This window comes from Eleutherodactylus coqui, chromosome 10 (genome assembly GCF_035609145.1).
Source record: "Eleutherodactylus coqui strain aEleCoq1 chromosome 10, aEleCoq1.hap1, whole genome shotgun sequence".
In the NCBI taxonomy this organism is placed as follows: domain Eukaryota; kingdom Metazoa; phylum Chordata; class Amphibia; order Anura; family Eleutherodactylidae; genus Eleutherodactylus; species Eleutherodactylus coqui.
This window is the reverse complement of record NC_089846.1, coordinates 84,423,063-84,436,650: the sequence shown is the minus strand read 5'-3', so window position 1 is coordinate 84,436,650 and position 13,588 is coordinate 84,423,063. Positions and strand designations below refer to the sequence as shown.

The following is a 13,588-nucleotide window of genomic DNA, read 5'->3' as shown; positions in this document are numbered from 1 at the left end:
ATGACATTTCACTTTAAGCCATAATATAATCCATTCCATGCTATTTCCTGAGGCTATAACACTAAAAATAGCCCATGATTAAACAGAAGAAAAAAATCAATGGCATCCAATAAATGTATATTTTTGTACAAAGATCATATTTAGTTAATGGTTATTGTAGCATCTGCATTAAATCATGTCTACAGTGGAAGTCAACCATGACCATTGTTTTAAGTAGTGGCGGATGTTTGTTTTATCTGAGCTGTTCAACTAACCTTAAAAAATAATAATAATGGTTAAAAAAAGTGTCAAGGTGGGGAATTATACGTACTCTGTCTAGAATGGGGTATTGATCTTCATTTGACCTAACAGAGTTTGTCCTTGTGAACAAAGAGTCTACATAGATGACATTTTAGCCTATTCATAGGGAATTACACCCTGTTTGGGTTACTTGTGTAATTTTTGGTGTGCCCATTGCTTTGCTGGTCTCCATAGAGGGGTGCAATTAGATGTGAGCTAAGACTACCTCAATTATGTGAACAGTAACCCATTTAGCTAAAAGAGAGACCAAGGCTTTTTGAGATTTTTTAATGCCATTTGCACACTAGACTGGAGAAACACAATGCCCAGGGAACGTTACCCTCTCTCCTTTTATAGTCCTCTGTGCAGACCAAAATAAATTCTGCCTTCCAGCCCAGTTTAAGTCACAGCACAGTATACAGATATCTCTAAAGACTTTGCTGGAATGTAAGATGTTTTAGAAAAAGGAGAGAAGTGGAAAAAAATAATACATAATTGTAAGAGTAGATTTGTAGGATGATGTCTGCAAGACGCATGAAATCAACAGTTACAATCTCAAGAGCTTCTTCTTTCCTCTCCCTCTGAATGATACCTATAAAGCATAAATATGCAATCATCAGGCTGCCATTAAATGGAAACTAATATCTATGCAGTGAAGTGAAGTGAGCTTGCTGCATTTTTTCTTATTTTCTGTAGAAATTCATCCACCCAAGCTCCAGGGAACAGTATCTGCATAGGCGTTCCAATATTCCTAGTCATTTCCAGGAACTATGAGAGCCCTGTGTGCAATAAGATAATCGTTTAACTTGCCCTGACCTCAAATTTTTAAGAGCTTGATATAAAACATGTGTACATAAAACTTTACATTTGATGAAATTGGATAGATAGATAGGAGATAGATAGATAGATAGATAGATAGATAGATAGATAGATAGATAGATATGGGATAGATAGATAGATAGATAGATAGATAGATAGATAGATAGATAGATAGATAGATAGATAGATATGAGATAGATATGAGATAGATAGATATGGGATAGATAGATAGATAGATAGATAGATAGATAGATAGATAGATATGAGATAGATAGATATGATATAGTAGATAGATCGATTGATAGATAGATAGATAGATAGATAGATAGATAGATATGAGATAGATAGATAGACAGACCCAGGTGATACCCATATCATTCCCTTGTGTTCACTTTTTAACCCTACCAGTCAGAATATGGTCTTTGCTGCAAGGGACCCCAGAACTAGTCTCAGTTAAGAGGCTACTCATGTAACTTGGTCAGGTTTACTGTAACGTAGAGGGTGTAGACAAAGACATGGTCATGGTTGTAGGCAAGGCAGGTGGTACACTTTTGAACCAATGAATGAAGCCAAGGGTCAGAGCAGGCAACAGTCAGAATAATTGTGATCAATAAATACGTTGAGATCAAGAGATGAGAAGTTGGGAAAGCTGAGTAGAACAGGCACAGTTAAAAACCAAGAGAGCAGGCAGAACAGTATTACACCTTTCCACACAAGGAGAATAATTGCTCAGGCAACTGTGAGAAGGGGACAGTTCCTTAAATTAATTGGAGTCTATCTGGATTGGCCATGGACTAGAAAGCTGGATGCATATTCTAGCCAAGCTCCTGTGTACATGCCTTGGTTGGCTGCGACAGCAGCCCTGAGCCAGGACGGGATGCAGTGTTTGGCAGAAACAGAGGGGCTCTGCAGCATATCAATTAGGTTGATAGATAGACAGATAGATAGATAGATAGATAGATAGATAGATAGATAGATAGAACATATATAGCTATGAGATAGATAGATATGAGATAGATAGATAGATAGATAGATATGAGATAGATAGATAGATAGATAGATACATAGATAGATATGAGATAGATAGATAGATATGAGATAGATAGATAGATAGATAGATACGTAGATAGATGATAGATAGATAGATAGATAGATAGACACTCTATACACAGTAGTAGGTTATGCTTTCACTATAGCACTTTTCTTACAGCCCTACAATCATGAATTTGGGAGTTCAGGGCTGATGTCAGCAACAGGAAAACCTGGTAGATGGCCTTATCTAATGGGCCTATTATGAATTATTTAGACATGCCTCATTATTGTCAAGTATGGGGTAGATAGAAGATGCCCTGTGACCATGTTGCTCAAGGACTAGCATACATCTAGAGCCCAGAATGGTTTACTATTACTAGCATATTCACCAAGTGCCCTAATTGAGAGATCTGTCTGACCTTTAGCATATAGATATCCCATTGTAATGCCCCATATACTGTCCACATCGCCATGGCACACAGTAGCTGTCTACAAACAGTAAATATAACATGACCCCTGTGGAACAGTGATGATGGTCAGACGTGTCAGGCTCCGGCTTCATCTGCGTAGGCAGAGCTGTGGATGTAGCAGATTCTCTTCCATCAGCCATCGGGTTTGCAGACCTCTGCATGACCAGAGCACATTTGTACAAGTGCAGACATTTTCTTCTCATGTCTCCCAGATCTGTCACAGCTTCAGCTTCTTTATCATAGCAAGTGATCAGACATTTAAGACATAGATTTAAAACTGATGAGTATCTGAGCTTTCAGTCCAAAGTGCTTTTTTTTATACATCACCAATTCCCTGCAAGCTTAAGCCGCTCATATTTTTTTTTCTTTTTTTGGTGCAGTGAACGGTGTGCTGTGAATTTTTATTAGTTTGCCTCATGTGTGGTAGATAGAGAAAAAATAGATTTAGAAAGACTCAGATTAAACATACAAAAATATAGCTGGCAGTGCTTCAAAAAGATCTTTATCGGCACAGAGGTGATGCAAAAAATAGTCATTGAATACAAAATTAAATTTAAATGCTTAATTCTAAAAGTAATTTCTCCAGTGTTTGATGGAATAATCACATTAAGGGGGTTTGTCGTATTTAAAAACCTGTTTTAACGCTATTGGAATTTTTTACATTTAAAGGTTGGGGGGTTCTTTGTTCAGTATCCTCATCTATTGACCAAAGTAGAGACCTGTTACAAAGAGCGTCTCTTTCTCTGGAGGACCTGTCTTGTCCTATATTACACTGACAACTCATTGATTTGAATGGGCAGAGTGTAATGCTTTATTTACCCTGTAGAGGCATCACAGGGAAATTGAGCATTTACTGATTTGTTTCCCCATAGATTTCAACTGATCACTAGGAGTTCCAGCAGGGGGAACCTTTGAGATCAGCTTTTGTGTGTAGTGCTTCATATCCCCTCTGGTGGTGCTGTGGGGAAATTAAAAATATACTGTCAGTTTTACCCAGACCTTACAGTTAATTATTGGGGGTTTCAGCAGGGGGAAATTTTGTAATCAGATTTTTGTCCATTTTTTCTCCTAAGAAGTATACCCATACTAACTTATACAAGTACTATTTATGTGTTCAATCCATTTTTACCTCCCACAGTGAGGTGAAGATTCATACATGTTCAATGCGACTGCCGGAAATAGTTGAGTGCTTGTACTCGGCTATTTCCAACAGCCCGATTGAAATGAATGCATTGCTACTATACATGTGCGACCACTGTTCCATTCAGTCTCCTTGTCATCGAGGGAGGTGCAGTGAGCCTGCAGAAACAAGAAATGAGCCCACAAGACCCCATTTTGAAAACCCTACGATCAGACTGTTATTACTTATGCTGTGGATAGGTGCTAAAAGTCTGTCTTGGTACAACCCATTCAATGCCAATGCCTGTAAGACTTTTTGGCACATTAGAAAGCAAATTTTTTAACATGGTCCTCATTTTGTGCCCCATAATGCTTAGAAAATGGACTAACCTTCATTAAACAACAAATGCTCTAACTCAAGGTCACACCCAGGAAATAGGAACCAAAAGATACATTAACAATGTTTTTTATCTTTATGAGATTTATGAACTGGTTTTTCATTCATATTTTTGAGATAAATATTCAAAATGGCCTCCTTAGCTGAACTTTTTTTGCTGTTGTATATATTGTATTTTCTAAGATGTACAAAAATGGAAAAGTGCAGCAAAATAAATTTCAGAGAAGGGTCAAAAACCTAAAGACGGAGCAGAGGACCAGGGAAGGGTGGGGAGAGCTAAACATCCAAGGGCGGAGCCACCAGTTCAGCTATAGTCTATCTGCTAAGTTAATAAAGATTAGAATGTAAAATATATTTATGTAAGAGCCAAAGGAAGGGAAAGTGTTAATTTTCCTTTTCTTAATCAATTTCAATGCAAATTTGTACACTTCTACGGCATACAGTAAGAAAGCGAGGAATAAGTAATAATGACTGAAATGTTCACTTGTGAATCCTTACCGTGATTTAGACTTTGAACTGAAGAAGAAACATAGATTTGTAATAACTATTGCTGGAGAAGTTGCGGGAGGTTTATTTTTTTCCCACTTCTCTCTCCCTTTTATTTTGGTCATACTAATTATGTCTGTCTTGTTTTCTTTCTATAATCCCCTTTCAGACCTAACACAAAGCCGATTCTGAAATCTTTTCTAAAGCAGTTTTTCTTGTATAATCAGCAAGCTGTGCAAACATGTCGGAGCGGCGAAGAAATTGGGATCTTACAGAGAAAAAATACATTCAAAAACAAAATTAAAAAAATATGTGATGAAAATAAAGGAGAAAAAGAACCTTTACATATCTTTGTGTATAATTTAGGTGTATGAAGATGAGCCGGTATTACTATTATTATCAATATGTTTATAGAAATAACGAATATCGCTGTGAGAGCAAAATTACCTGCTTCTAAACACTAAAAATACATGGAATGGCCACTTAGAGATCCTAGGCTGGTCATGTGCCAGACCTCCTATGGTATGTCCTTCAGAACCATAGCAGTTCATCATGGTATCTATCACACAGATATTGGAGGACCCAAGGTGTTCCAATAAAGCCTTCAAATAAGGGAGATGGAACAACACCTCTGCAGCGCCACCTATTGGAAGGCCTTCCAACAAGTGGTGCTGCAGAGGTATTGTTCCATTGCCCTTATTTGCATATTACCCAGAGGAGCATGAATGGCCTTATAAGTCTACTCATTCACTCTCCTTCTAGGTGCTCTCCCTAAGGAGAAAAGATAGCATTCCTGACCCACGAATAAAACCTTTAACACCCCATTTCTGCACCTCCACCAGACTGACAGAAAGCGGTCATTGATTAATGCTGCTTGCATCAAATTCTGACCTCCCATCAGCACGGTGCAATAGAAATTTGGATTCACCTCACGATGTGATGCTTTCCGCTGCTCAGTGATCAATGTTTTTGCGTTCTTTTGCCCCCTGGAGTCTCACCTTTTTGTTTTTCTTGGACACTATGGTGATGAAACTGGTCGTCTGTTGTTATAGCCGAACTGTACTAAGGAATGATGAGTTGTTCATTAGACACGTTAGTTGGAGCTCCAGTGTTGTATTCAGATACTCTTGACTGTATAGTGCCTTTTCATCAGAACGATTCCTGACATCCTCTTCTGAGAGGATGTCAGGAATCTCTCGGGGAGAATTTCCAAACAGGGAAGCGCCAAGTGTGAAAGGACCGGAGCTCTAATAAAGGAGCCATTCTGTATAATGTTGTTGTTGTTATTAGCCGTTCAGTCATTCATGACCCTCGGCGACCCTAAAGGCGAGCTCCCTCCATGTTTTTCGGTTTTGCACGTCTTCTTAAAGTTGTATGATATTCATGCCAGTATCGGCTCTGACAGTATTAGCTTTGGCGGCCAAGTCTTTTGCCACTGATCTGTCCAAGCATTATAGATATTTTTAGCGACTCTGCTTGCATTACATGGCCAAAATATGTGAGCCTGAGTCCGGTCATCTTGTCCTCCAGATATATATTGGGCCTTCAAATTCAGGACTTCTCTGTTTTTTACTCTCGCCGCCCAGGGTATACGCAGCAGCTTTCGCCAGCACTACAGCCCAAATGCATCAATCCTCCTTTTATTAGCTTCCCTCGCTGTCCAGCTTTCACATCCACACATGGCTATGGGGAAAATTTGTTTGCACTATCTTGTATTTTGTTGCTATACAGATATCCCTACTTTTCCAGATTTTGTCCATGTTTAGCATCACGCTTCGCCCCAATGCTATCCTATGTTTTATCTCTTCATAGATTCTCTAGCCTAGTCAATTTTTGAGCCAGGGAAGATTAAGTCTCGCACACATTCTATGGCCTTGTTGTTGATTTTGATTTGAATTTGGCCATTTTTTGCAGTTGTCATATAATTTCAGTCTTCTTTAGATTCAGGTAGAGGCCCATTTTTTTTCTACGAAAAAACTCTCTATGAATAATAATATAAAATAAATATTTTATCAGCAACTATAGACTAAGTCTGTATGTGGGCCCATTGAGGCATATTTACTTAGACTGTACCTTTACACGGGGCAACTATTTTCTGAATTATCACTGGAAACAAATTACTTTAAACTGAACCAGAGTTTCACCAATACCCCTAAAAATGGTGCATAACGCTGTCTAAAAGCCATAAAAGTCCTCCTCTTCCTCCTCTTTTTCCTCCTCCTCTTCATCTTCTTCCTCCTGCACAGTGGCTCAGTGGTTGGCACTGTTGCCTTGTAGAACTAGGGTCCCTGGTTTAAAGGGATTTTCCTGGCAGCACTCACCAGGATACACTGGGGTCGGAGCACAAGCACTGCTCCAACCCCTCTCTAGTGACTGGCGCTCGTAATTGCAGGCGCATCTCATTGAAATCCCACCAGGCGCTGCCTGGAAAACCCCTTTAAATCTAAGGACTACTTTTTAATGGAGTTTGTATGTTTTCCCTGTGTTTCCTCCCACATTCCAAAAACATACCAATAGTTGATTAGATTGTAAGCTCCAATGGGGATAGAAAATATAAAGTGATGCAAAGCGCCATGTAATATGCTACATATATAAAGGTGATTAGTATTATGAAAAGAAAGAGACCCACACAAACACAGGGGGAACATACAAACTCCATGCAGATGTTGACCTTGTCAGATTTAAACCTAGGACCTCAGAACTGCAAGGAAGCAGTGCTAACCACTAAGCGGAGAAGTCGTAATGGGTTCCGCCAAGATGTACTAGCCGAGGTTCGGGTTTGCACTGAACCAAACCTTTTCAAAATTTAACTCAAGACAGGGCTCTACTGTTCCTGTTTGCTAAAACATTACTTGGAAGACTATTTCAATTGGCTATGTCCTATTATGATGCTTTCTTCCAGCTGCTTCTCAGTTAACAATGCACTGGACTGATGTTTTCCTATCTCCTTTAAGTGCTGCTACCTGGCATCGGAGTATTTATAGTCTTACAGTACAGCAGCAAGAAGCCATATGTCATATTCAAGAGGCTTAATAAGATTGAAACAACTTTCTGTTTTTTTGAAGCCATGGCTCAACTTCCTTGTCTGAATCAATGCTGGATGTGCTATGTATAAATCTGTCTTGTTAGCAGACATAAAGCAAAAGTGTGATGTGGCCTCTACTAAACCAGACTGTTCTTTACTCAATTATTTTGTATGGAAGGTAGACGGTGACTGTCCAGTACGTAGGGTTGCACTGTTGCTACGGGGTAATTATTACAAAATAATTATTTGTCTAAAACTAATAACAGATTTCAGAGAATTGGCTTCGGTAGAAACATTTTTTTCAAGTTTTCAGCTTTCTGCCATTACAATGCATTACTAAGCCCTTCCCTGCGACCCCCAGTGTGTGTGTGGTCCCTGTTATGCTGAAGCTTAATTTCTCTCTATGTGTTGCTTTTACGATTTCTATGAACGCATTAAAATGTTAATGGAGGGCAGCATGCTTATGATTGACAAGCTCTAATGAGTTAGAGTCACTTAATTCTGTTTACCATAGGAAGAAAAATAGCCGTCACTCTCTTTTTGCAAATCTCACTTCAATATTGACCAGACGTTGCCTCCTTTAGGGCCAAAAATGTTCAAAATAGGCAATACATATATATCTTTTATTGCAGTCAAAGTAAAACCATATCAACCATACAATCAAAACGATATGGACATCATCTTAAAGGGAATGTGTGATCAGAAAATGATCTATTGTATAAATAAAGTCTTTACGTCATACATATTTTTAAAGGTTTTTTTTTTTTGCATTTTCTTAAATTTTCAATCTCACAAGCTATACAAAAAAATTCTAAAACCTGCAATTCTCACACTGATCTCTAGGCCAAAAATGCAATAAGAGATGTCACCTATATATAGATAATACAAGATCCATCATTCACTTTAGGTGATAGTCACAGTTCACCTCCTCCCCCTTCTCTGTACAGATCGCAGAGCATGCCGACAATACTCTCCCACAGATGCTAATGAGTTCCCTCCTGTCTATTGTGTCTATGGCCCATAAGTTTTGCCTTAAAGCATATCTCTAAATGCTGCCAACTGCAACTCAAGCAAGATGGCCACCGCCATAGTTATGTACAGACAAGGGAAAAAAATACAATCAAAAAATGAAAACAGACTATAAAATAAAATATGATTCACTATCTGGGTTTAATTAGTAAAATGTACTTGATACATTCCCTTTAATATTAAATAAACTATAAATATAATTGAAGCAAAGTTACAATATTATTACCTGTGTATCCCACCAATGTAATGGATACAGTACGAATTAGATACAAGGATACTACATAACAGGGAAATCATAGGCTAATGGGACATTGGGTAGAAAGAGAAGAAAGGGTCAAAGCTGTTAACAATTTATATATTGTAGCATATTGAAAGTCTAACTAGTATGATAACGTATGAAAAATACATTTTACAAGAAGGTTGAAAATATATAAGTCCTTGAAATAACCTGTTTTTCATTATATCATCTGTATGTACACTTTGATATTTTCATGTCTTTATAGTATTTGTATCATATAAGGGGCTACAATAGCTTTCTTCAATTACTTATAGACAAAAATCCAAAAATAACAGTTGTTTTGTTGTCTGTCACAATCAAGTGGTCTGCTGCACAAAGGAGAGTCCACATGGGAAAGCCCCCACAGAGGATAATCACCATTGTGTGCAGCTCCTTCGCTTATAAGGTGCCCCTAAACGTATGAGCCCCATATCAATAGCTATGGATGCCAATACTGTATATAAACATATATAAGATCAGAGAGGACCACCACTGAACTAGATGATTCTCCTGTGGGTCAGTGTCAAGACATGAGAATGGAACCACCCACATTGGGTGCCATAAGGTCTAACAGAAGACCTGTTTTTTTATATCTGGATGGAGGGTCCATAGTCTCCCTTTTTTGGTGGTTTCAAGGTAGTCTAGTCGAGCCTTCTACCTAGTGTTTAGCAAACCGAACCAGTACAACCCTGCTTCTGGTTGAACTTCGCTGAAAGTTCAGTTTGGTACAAGCCCGAACCAAGCTTTTAGCAAAGTTCTATCCAAAACAGAGTTCTATTGGTTTGCTTTGCTCAACATTAGTTCTGAACACTGGTGTATAACACTGCTTAATCTATAAAAGCCATGTATAACTTTCTCAGAGTGTTATACATGGCTTCTGTGGCTCTTAGACACTGTTATACACAAGTTTTGGGAGTTTTAGTGAATGTCTTGTTCTGTTTGAATTAATTTTGACTGAACCAAACTTTTTGAAAAAGCTCAGCGAATTGGCCAAACCAAACTTTTCATAAGTTTGCTCATCAATACTTCTACTCATGATCTGATAAAGGTAGTTCTGATTAAAAATATTAGTTCAATTGACAAGACTATCATCCTGTTTGTAGGGTCTGGTTCACTTTAATTTCTGCCGATGTCGAAAGAATATCCAGCTGGCACGTAGTTTCTATCTCTGAGCCACAAGACAAAGGCATTGTCAAGTTATTTGTTCTACTATTGCACATATTCATAAAACACACTTGCTTTATAAACCAAATCATATCCCTGAGCTTATAACTCAATAAGCACTTGGTTGATTGGTGGCCATGCTCATTGCTTCTGTCAACGGTGCCAGAGATGGAGAGCCTGGAATCGGAGCCAATGTCTTTTGACTGCACATCAGAAATATGCATTTCCTCCACAGAACTGTTGTAGTTTGCACATATTAATAAGACACATTTAAGCAAATATAATAAGGATACAAATTATAGCTCATAATTATCGTTGTAAATATGAGGCGCACAATGCAGCTTTTTGTCTAATGATAATTACAGCTTATTATACAACGTGCCAAATCAAATACTGATTCCACATTTCTTTATTTTAATTCCTTTTTTTTCTTCCTTCTTTTTTGTTCAGATCAGAATGAAGGTTTCCACTGCAGAGAAGAATGTCGAATTCTTGGTCACTCCGATAGATGTTGGATGCCTCGTGTCCCCATCCCAAGTCGAGCCAAGTCCCCAGAGCATGGAAGAAACGTAATCGCTTTGTCTATAGAAGCAACCAATGTGGACACTGAAGCTTTTGAGGACTGCAACACTAAAAGAACTTTTGCAACTTTTGGCAAAGATGGAAATGAGCATACTACTGATGACAGGGCTACCTTGAAAGGGAAAAGGACAGTGGACCTGCCTATCTGCAGCCCCAAGGTCAATGGTGCCATCCGTGAAGCAGGAAATGGCTGCGAGGCTGTCAGCCCCATCACTTCTCCTCTGCATTTAAAGAGTCCTCTGCCAGCCAAACCGACAGCAACATACAATATAATGCATTGCACTGGAAACCGTGATATTGAGCAGTTTGTAAGCAATGGTCCTTCTCGACCTTCAGAAGCAGAGCCCAGGGGGGCAGACAGTGAAAATGTATTGCATGAGATCAATCCATTATTGCAAGAATGTCGAGAAAAAGACTCAGTGGGTGTAAAGAGACTAAAAGACATTGTTCTCTAAGCACCAAGCCTACTATATGGAAAAGCAAATGAATGACTTAAAAAAAAAAACAACAAAAAAACAAAAAAAAAATTACAGTTCGTTTTTAATGGCTTACCAATGGTTCACAAACTGCTGTATTTAAAGCTTCCCTAAATGTATTGTTTATAAATAAAGGCTATTGTTATGTGACAATCCCAAACTATAAAACATGTGGCAGGGGTGTTCCATCCAATCAAGCAGCCTGAATTGGAAACTTTTTTTTTTTGCTTTTTGTTTTCCCCCTATCTTCTTGCTCTCAACATGGAACCCGTTATTACCATCAATGTACAAAGTATTATGTATGTATTAAGTATTTTGAATTTATATATTTTTATAAACATATATATCAAAATTATAATATAAATTACCTTATTTGTACAGAATGGAAAAAAAAGGAGAAAAAAATCTACTTTCAGACACCAATTTCCAAAAAATTTATTCGCTAATAATTTTGTAGCATAGGTAAAGTCCGGCCCATGACTTGTGAGCTGTCCTACTTTTGATGAGGTGAGCTATAGACAAATGGATCCTAATAGTCTTGATGACTGAGCCTATGATAGGTTGCTGTGTTGCCCTGGACACCCCTGCATTAAAAGCCCTTTTGCTGTTACATGCTATCTGTACTATTACTGTATTTGATATTTAAAATTTTTTGTCCAGTGATGGCAAAAGGCATTCAAGTAAAAATGAAAGAAAATTAAAAACATAATTTGAAATCTTTATTTATTTATTATATTCTGTTCTCTAGTTCACTAAAATATGGGATTTTTTTCCTACATTTAATGCTAAACATTTTTGTTTTTCAAATAATTTCAAAAGTTGGTAATTTTTTTAGAACCTTTTAATATGAATTCCCCGTGCAAAGTTATGGAGGTTATGGCATAGTTTGGTTATTTAAATGCTATTTATCAAAAATATGTGAGGTTTTGGTCAATACACATTTTTATATTCATGGATACTTTTTTCAATTACATTTTTTTAAGTAATTGTTTATTTTCACTGTCTAGTTTAAGGTCCTAACTCCAATTCAGAATGATTTTTTTTTCATTTTTTATGTTTTCACACATTTATTGTTTCATTCGGGTTTTTGGATTCAATTTATATTTTGTATGTGTCATCTCTTCTTCCAATTTTTTCAGCGTGCGCACAGGAGGAAAATATTTCTGAAATGTTCTGATATAAGAAGTCTGTTTTTTGACAATTGTATAATATAGAAAGGGTTTACATGATATTCTGTTTGTAAAATAGTCTTACAAGATGTTACAACAAAAAAAAAACATAATTCACTGACAGGAAGTGAAAAATAAGATGAAAAAATTAAAAAGTTTTTAATTTCAAAATGGCGTTGTAGCCATGTTTTGAACCACAGTTTTACATGATGGAACCTTCTTGTATTGTCTCAGATGGAAATCGAACTAGTATCCATTTAACATGTTTTAAGAAGATAATTTTTTTCTTCAGTAGAAAGAAAAAGGAAATATACTCTTTGTCAAAAAAAATCATGCTCCTAGAAGGAGTTATTGTTTTGATGCAAAACTTGGCATGCAGTTCTATCTCAGGCAGATATGCAAATGATTAGAGTTGTGGGGTGATTAGATGAACTGTTGTGCTACCTGAGGCCCTTTCAAGGCTACTTGTTTGTAGTGACCTCTTTTTCCACTTGTATAGAACTTGTTGACCAATAGACATGGCTCTATGATGCAATCGAAGAGATTTCGCTCAGTTAACAGAGTCTGAGAGAGGGCGCATTATTGGGATGTGAGAAGCTGAATGATCATATCGATGAATTGCCGACCACCTGGGCCATTCTGACCAGGCTGTTAGGAATTGTTGTATTCAAGGCAACCAGGCTCAGAGCACTCTAGACAGACAACTAGTAGAGAGGATCATCTAATTATCCAACTGGTGACAGGTGGCACCATTGTTACAAGCTCATGTCTCTGTCAGAACCATTTCAAGGCGCTTGGCTAAGGCATATTTGGTCTAACAGTACCCATTACATGTACCACTTATGACACCCACCCACCATCACCTCGGTTAACAGTGGTGATGGAACGACGAAACTGGGCTTCTATGGAGCGGAACTGAGTTGTCTTCAGCAACAAATTTAGGTTTAGTTTAGGCACTGACAACGGCCGTGTTCGTGTTTGGAGACCTAGGGGTGAGCGCCTCAATCCTGTCTTTGCTGTGGGGTGTCACCTTGCCCCCCTGTTGGTGTGATGGTCTGCGGGGCAATTGCATATAACAGTCGGTCCCCCCTAGTAGTAGTCCGAGGGACAATGGCAGCTCAGCGATATGTTCAAGACATCTTGTAGCCACATGTGTTCCTCTCATGGCGGCTTCAAAGAGGCATTTTTCAGCAGGATAATGCTCAGCCACACACACGAGGGGGTCACAGGAAGCCCCCAAAACATTGCCACACTTTAGTGGTTT

General features: G+C 38.1%; 1 protein-coding gene across 5 annotated transcripts in view; it reads left to right on the top strand.

Annotated features, from left to right (window-relative positions):
• The window catches only part of PCDH19 (protocadherin 19), a 193,254-nt gene extending 181,383 nt beyond the window's left edge, over positions 1-11,871 (top strand). For all 5 annotated transcript variants that reach the window (XM_066581432.1, XM_066581431.1, XM_066581430.1 and 2 more), the window contains one exon: positions 10,548-11,871. In XM_066581432.1, coding sequence (XP_066437529.1) covers positions 10,548-11,134 — 587 coding nt within the window. In that variant the 3' untranslated portion in view covers positions 11,135-11,871. The remainder of the gene's footprint in view (positions 1-10,547) is intronic.
• Positions 11,872-13,588: the final 1,717 nt, after the last annotated feature.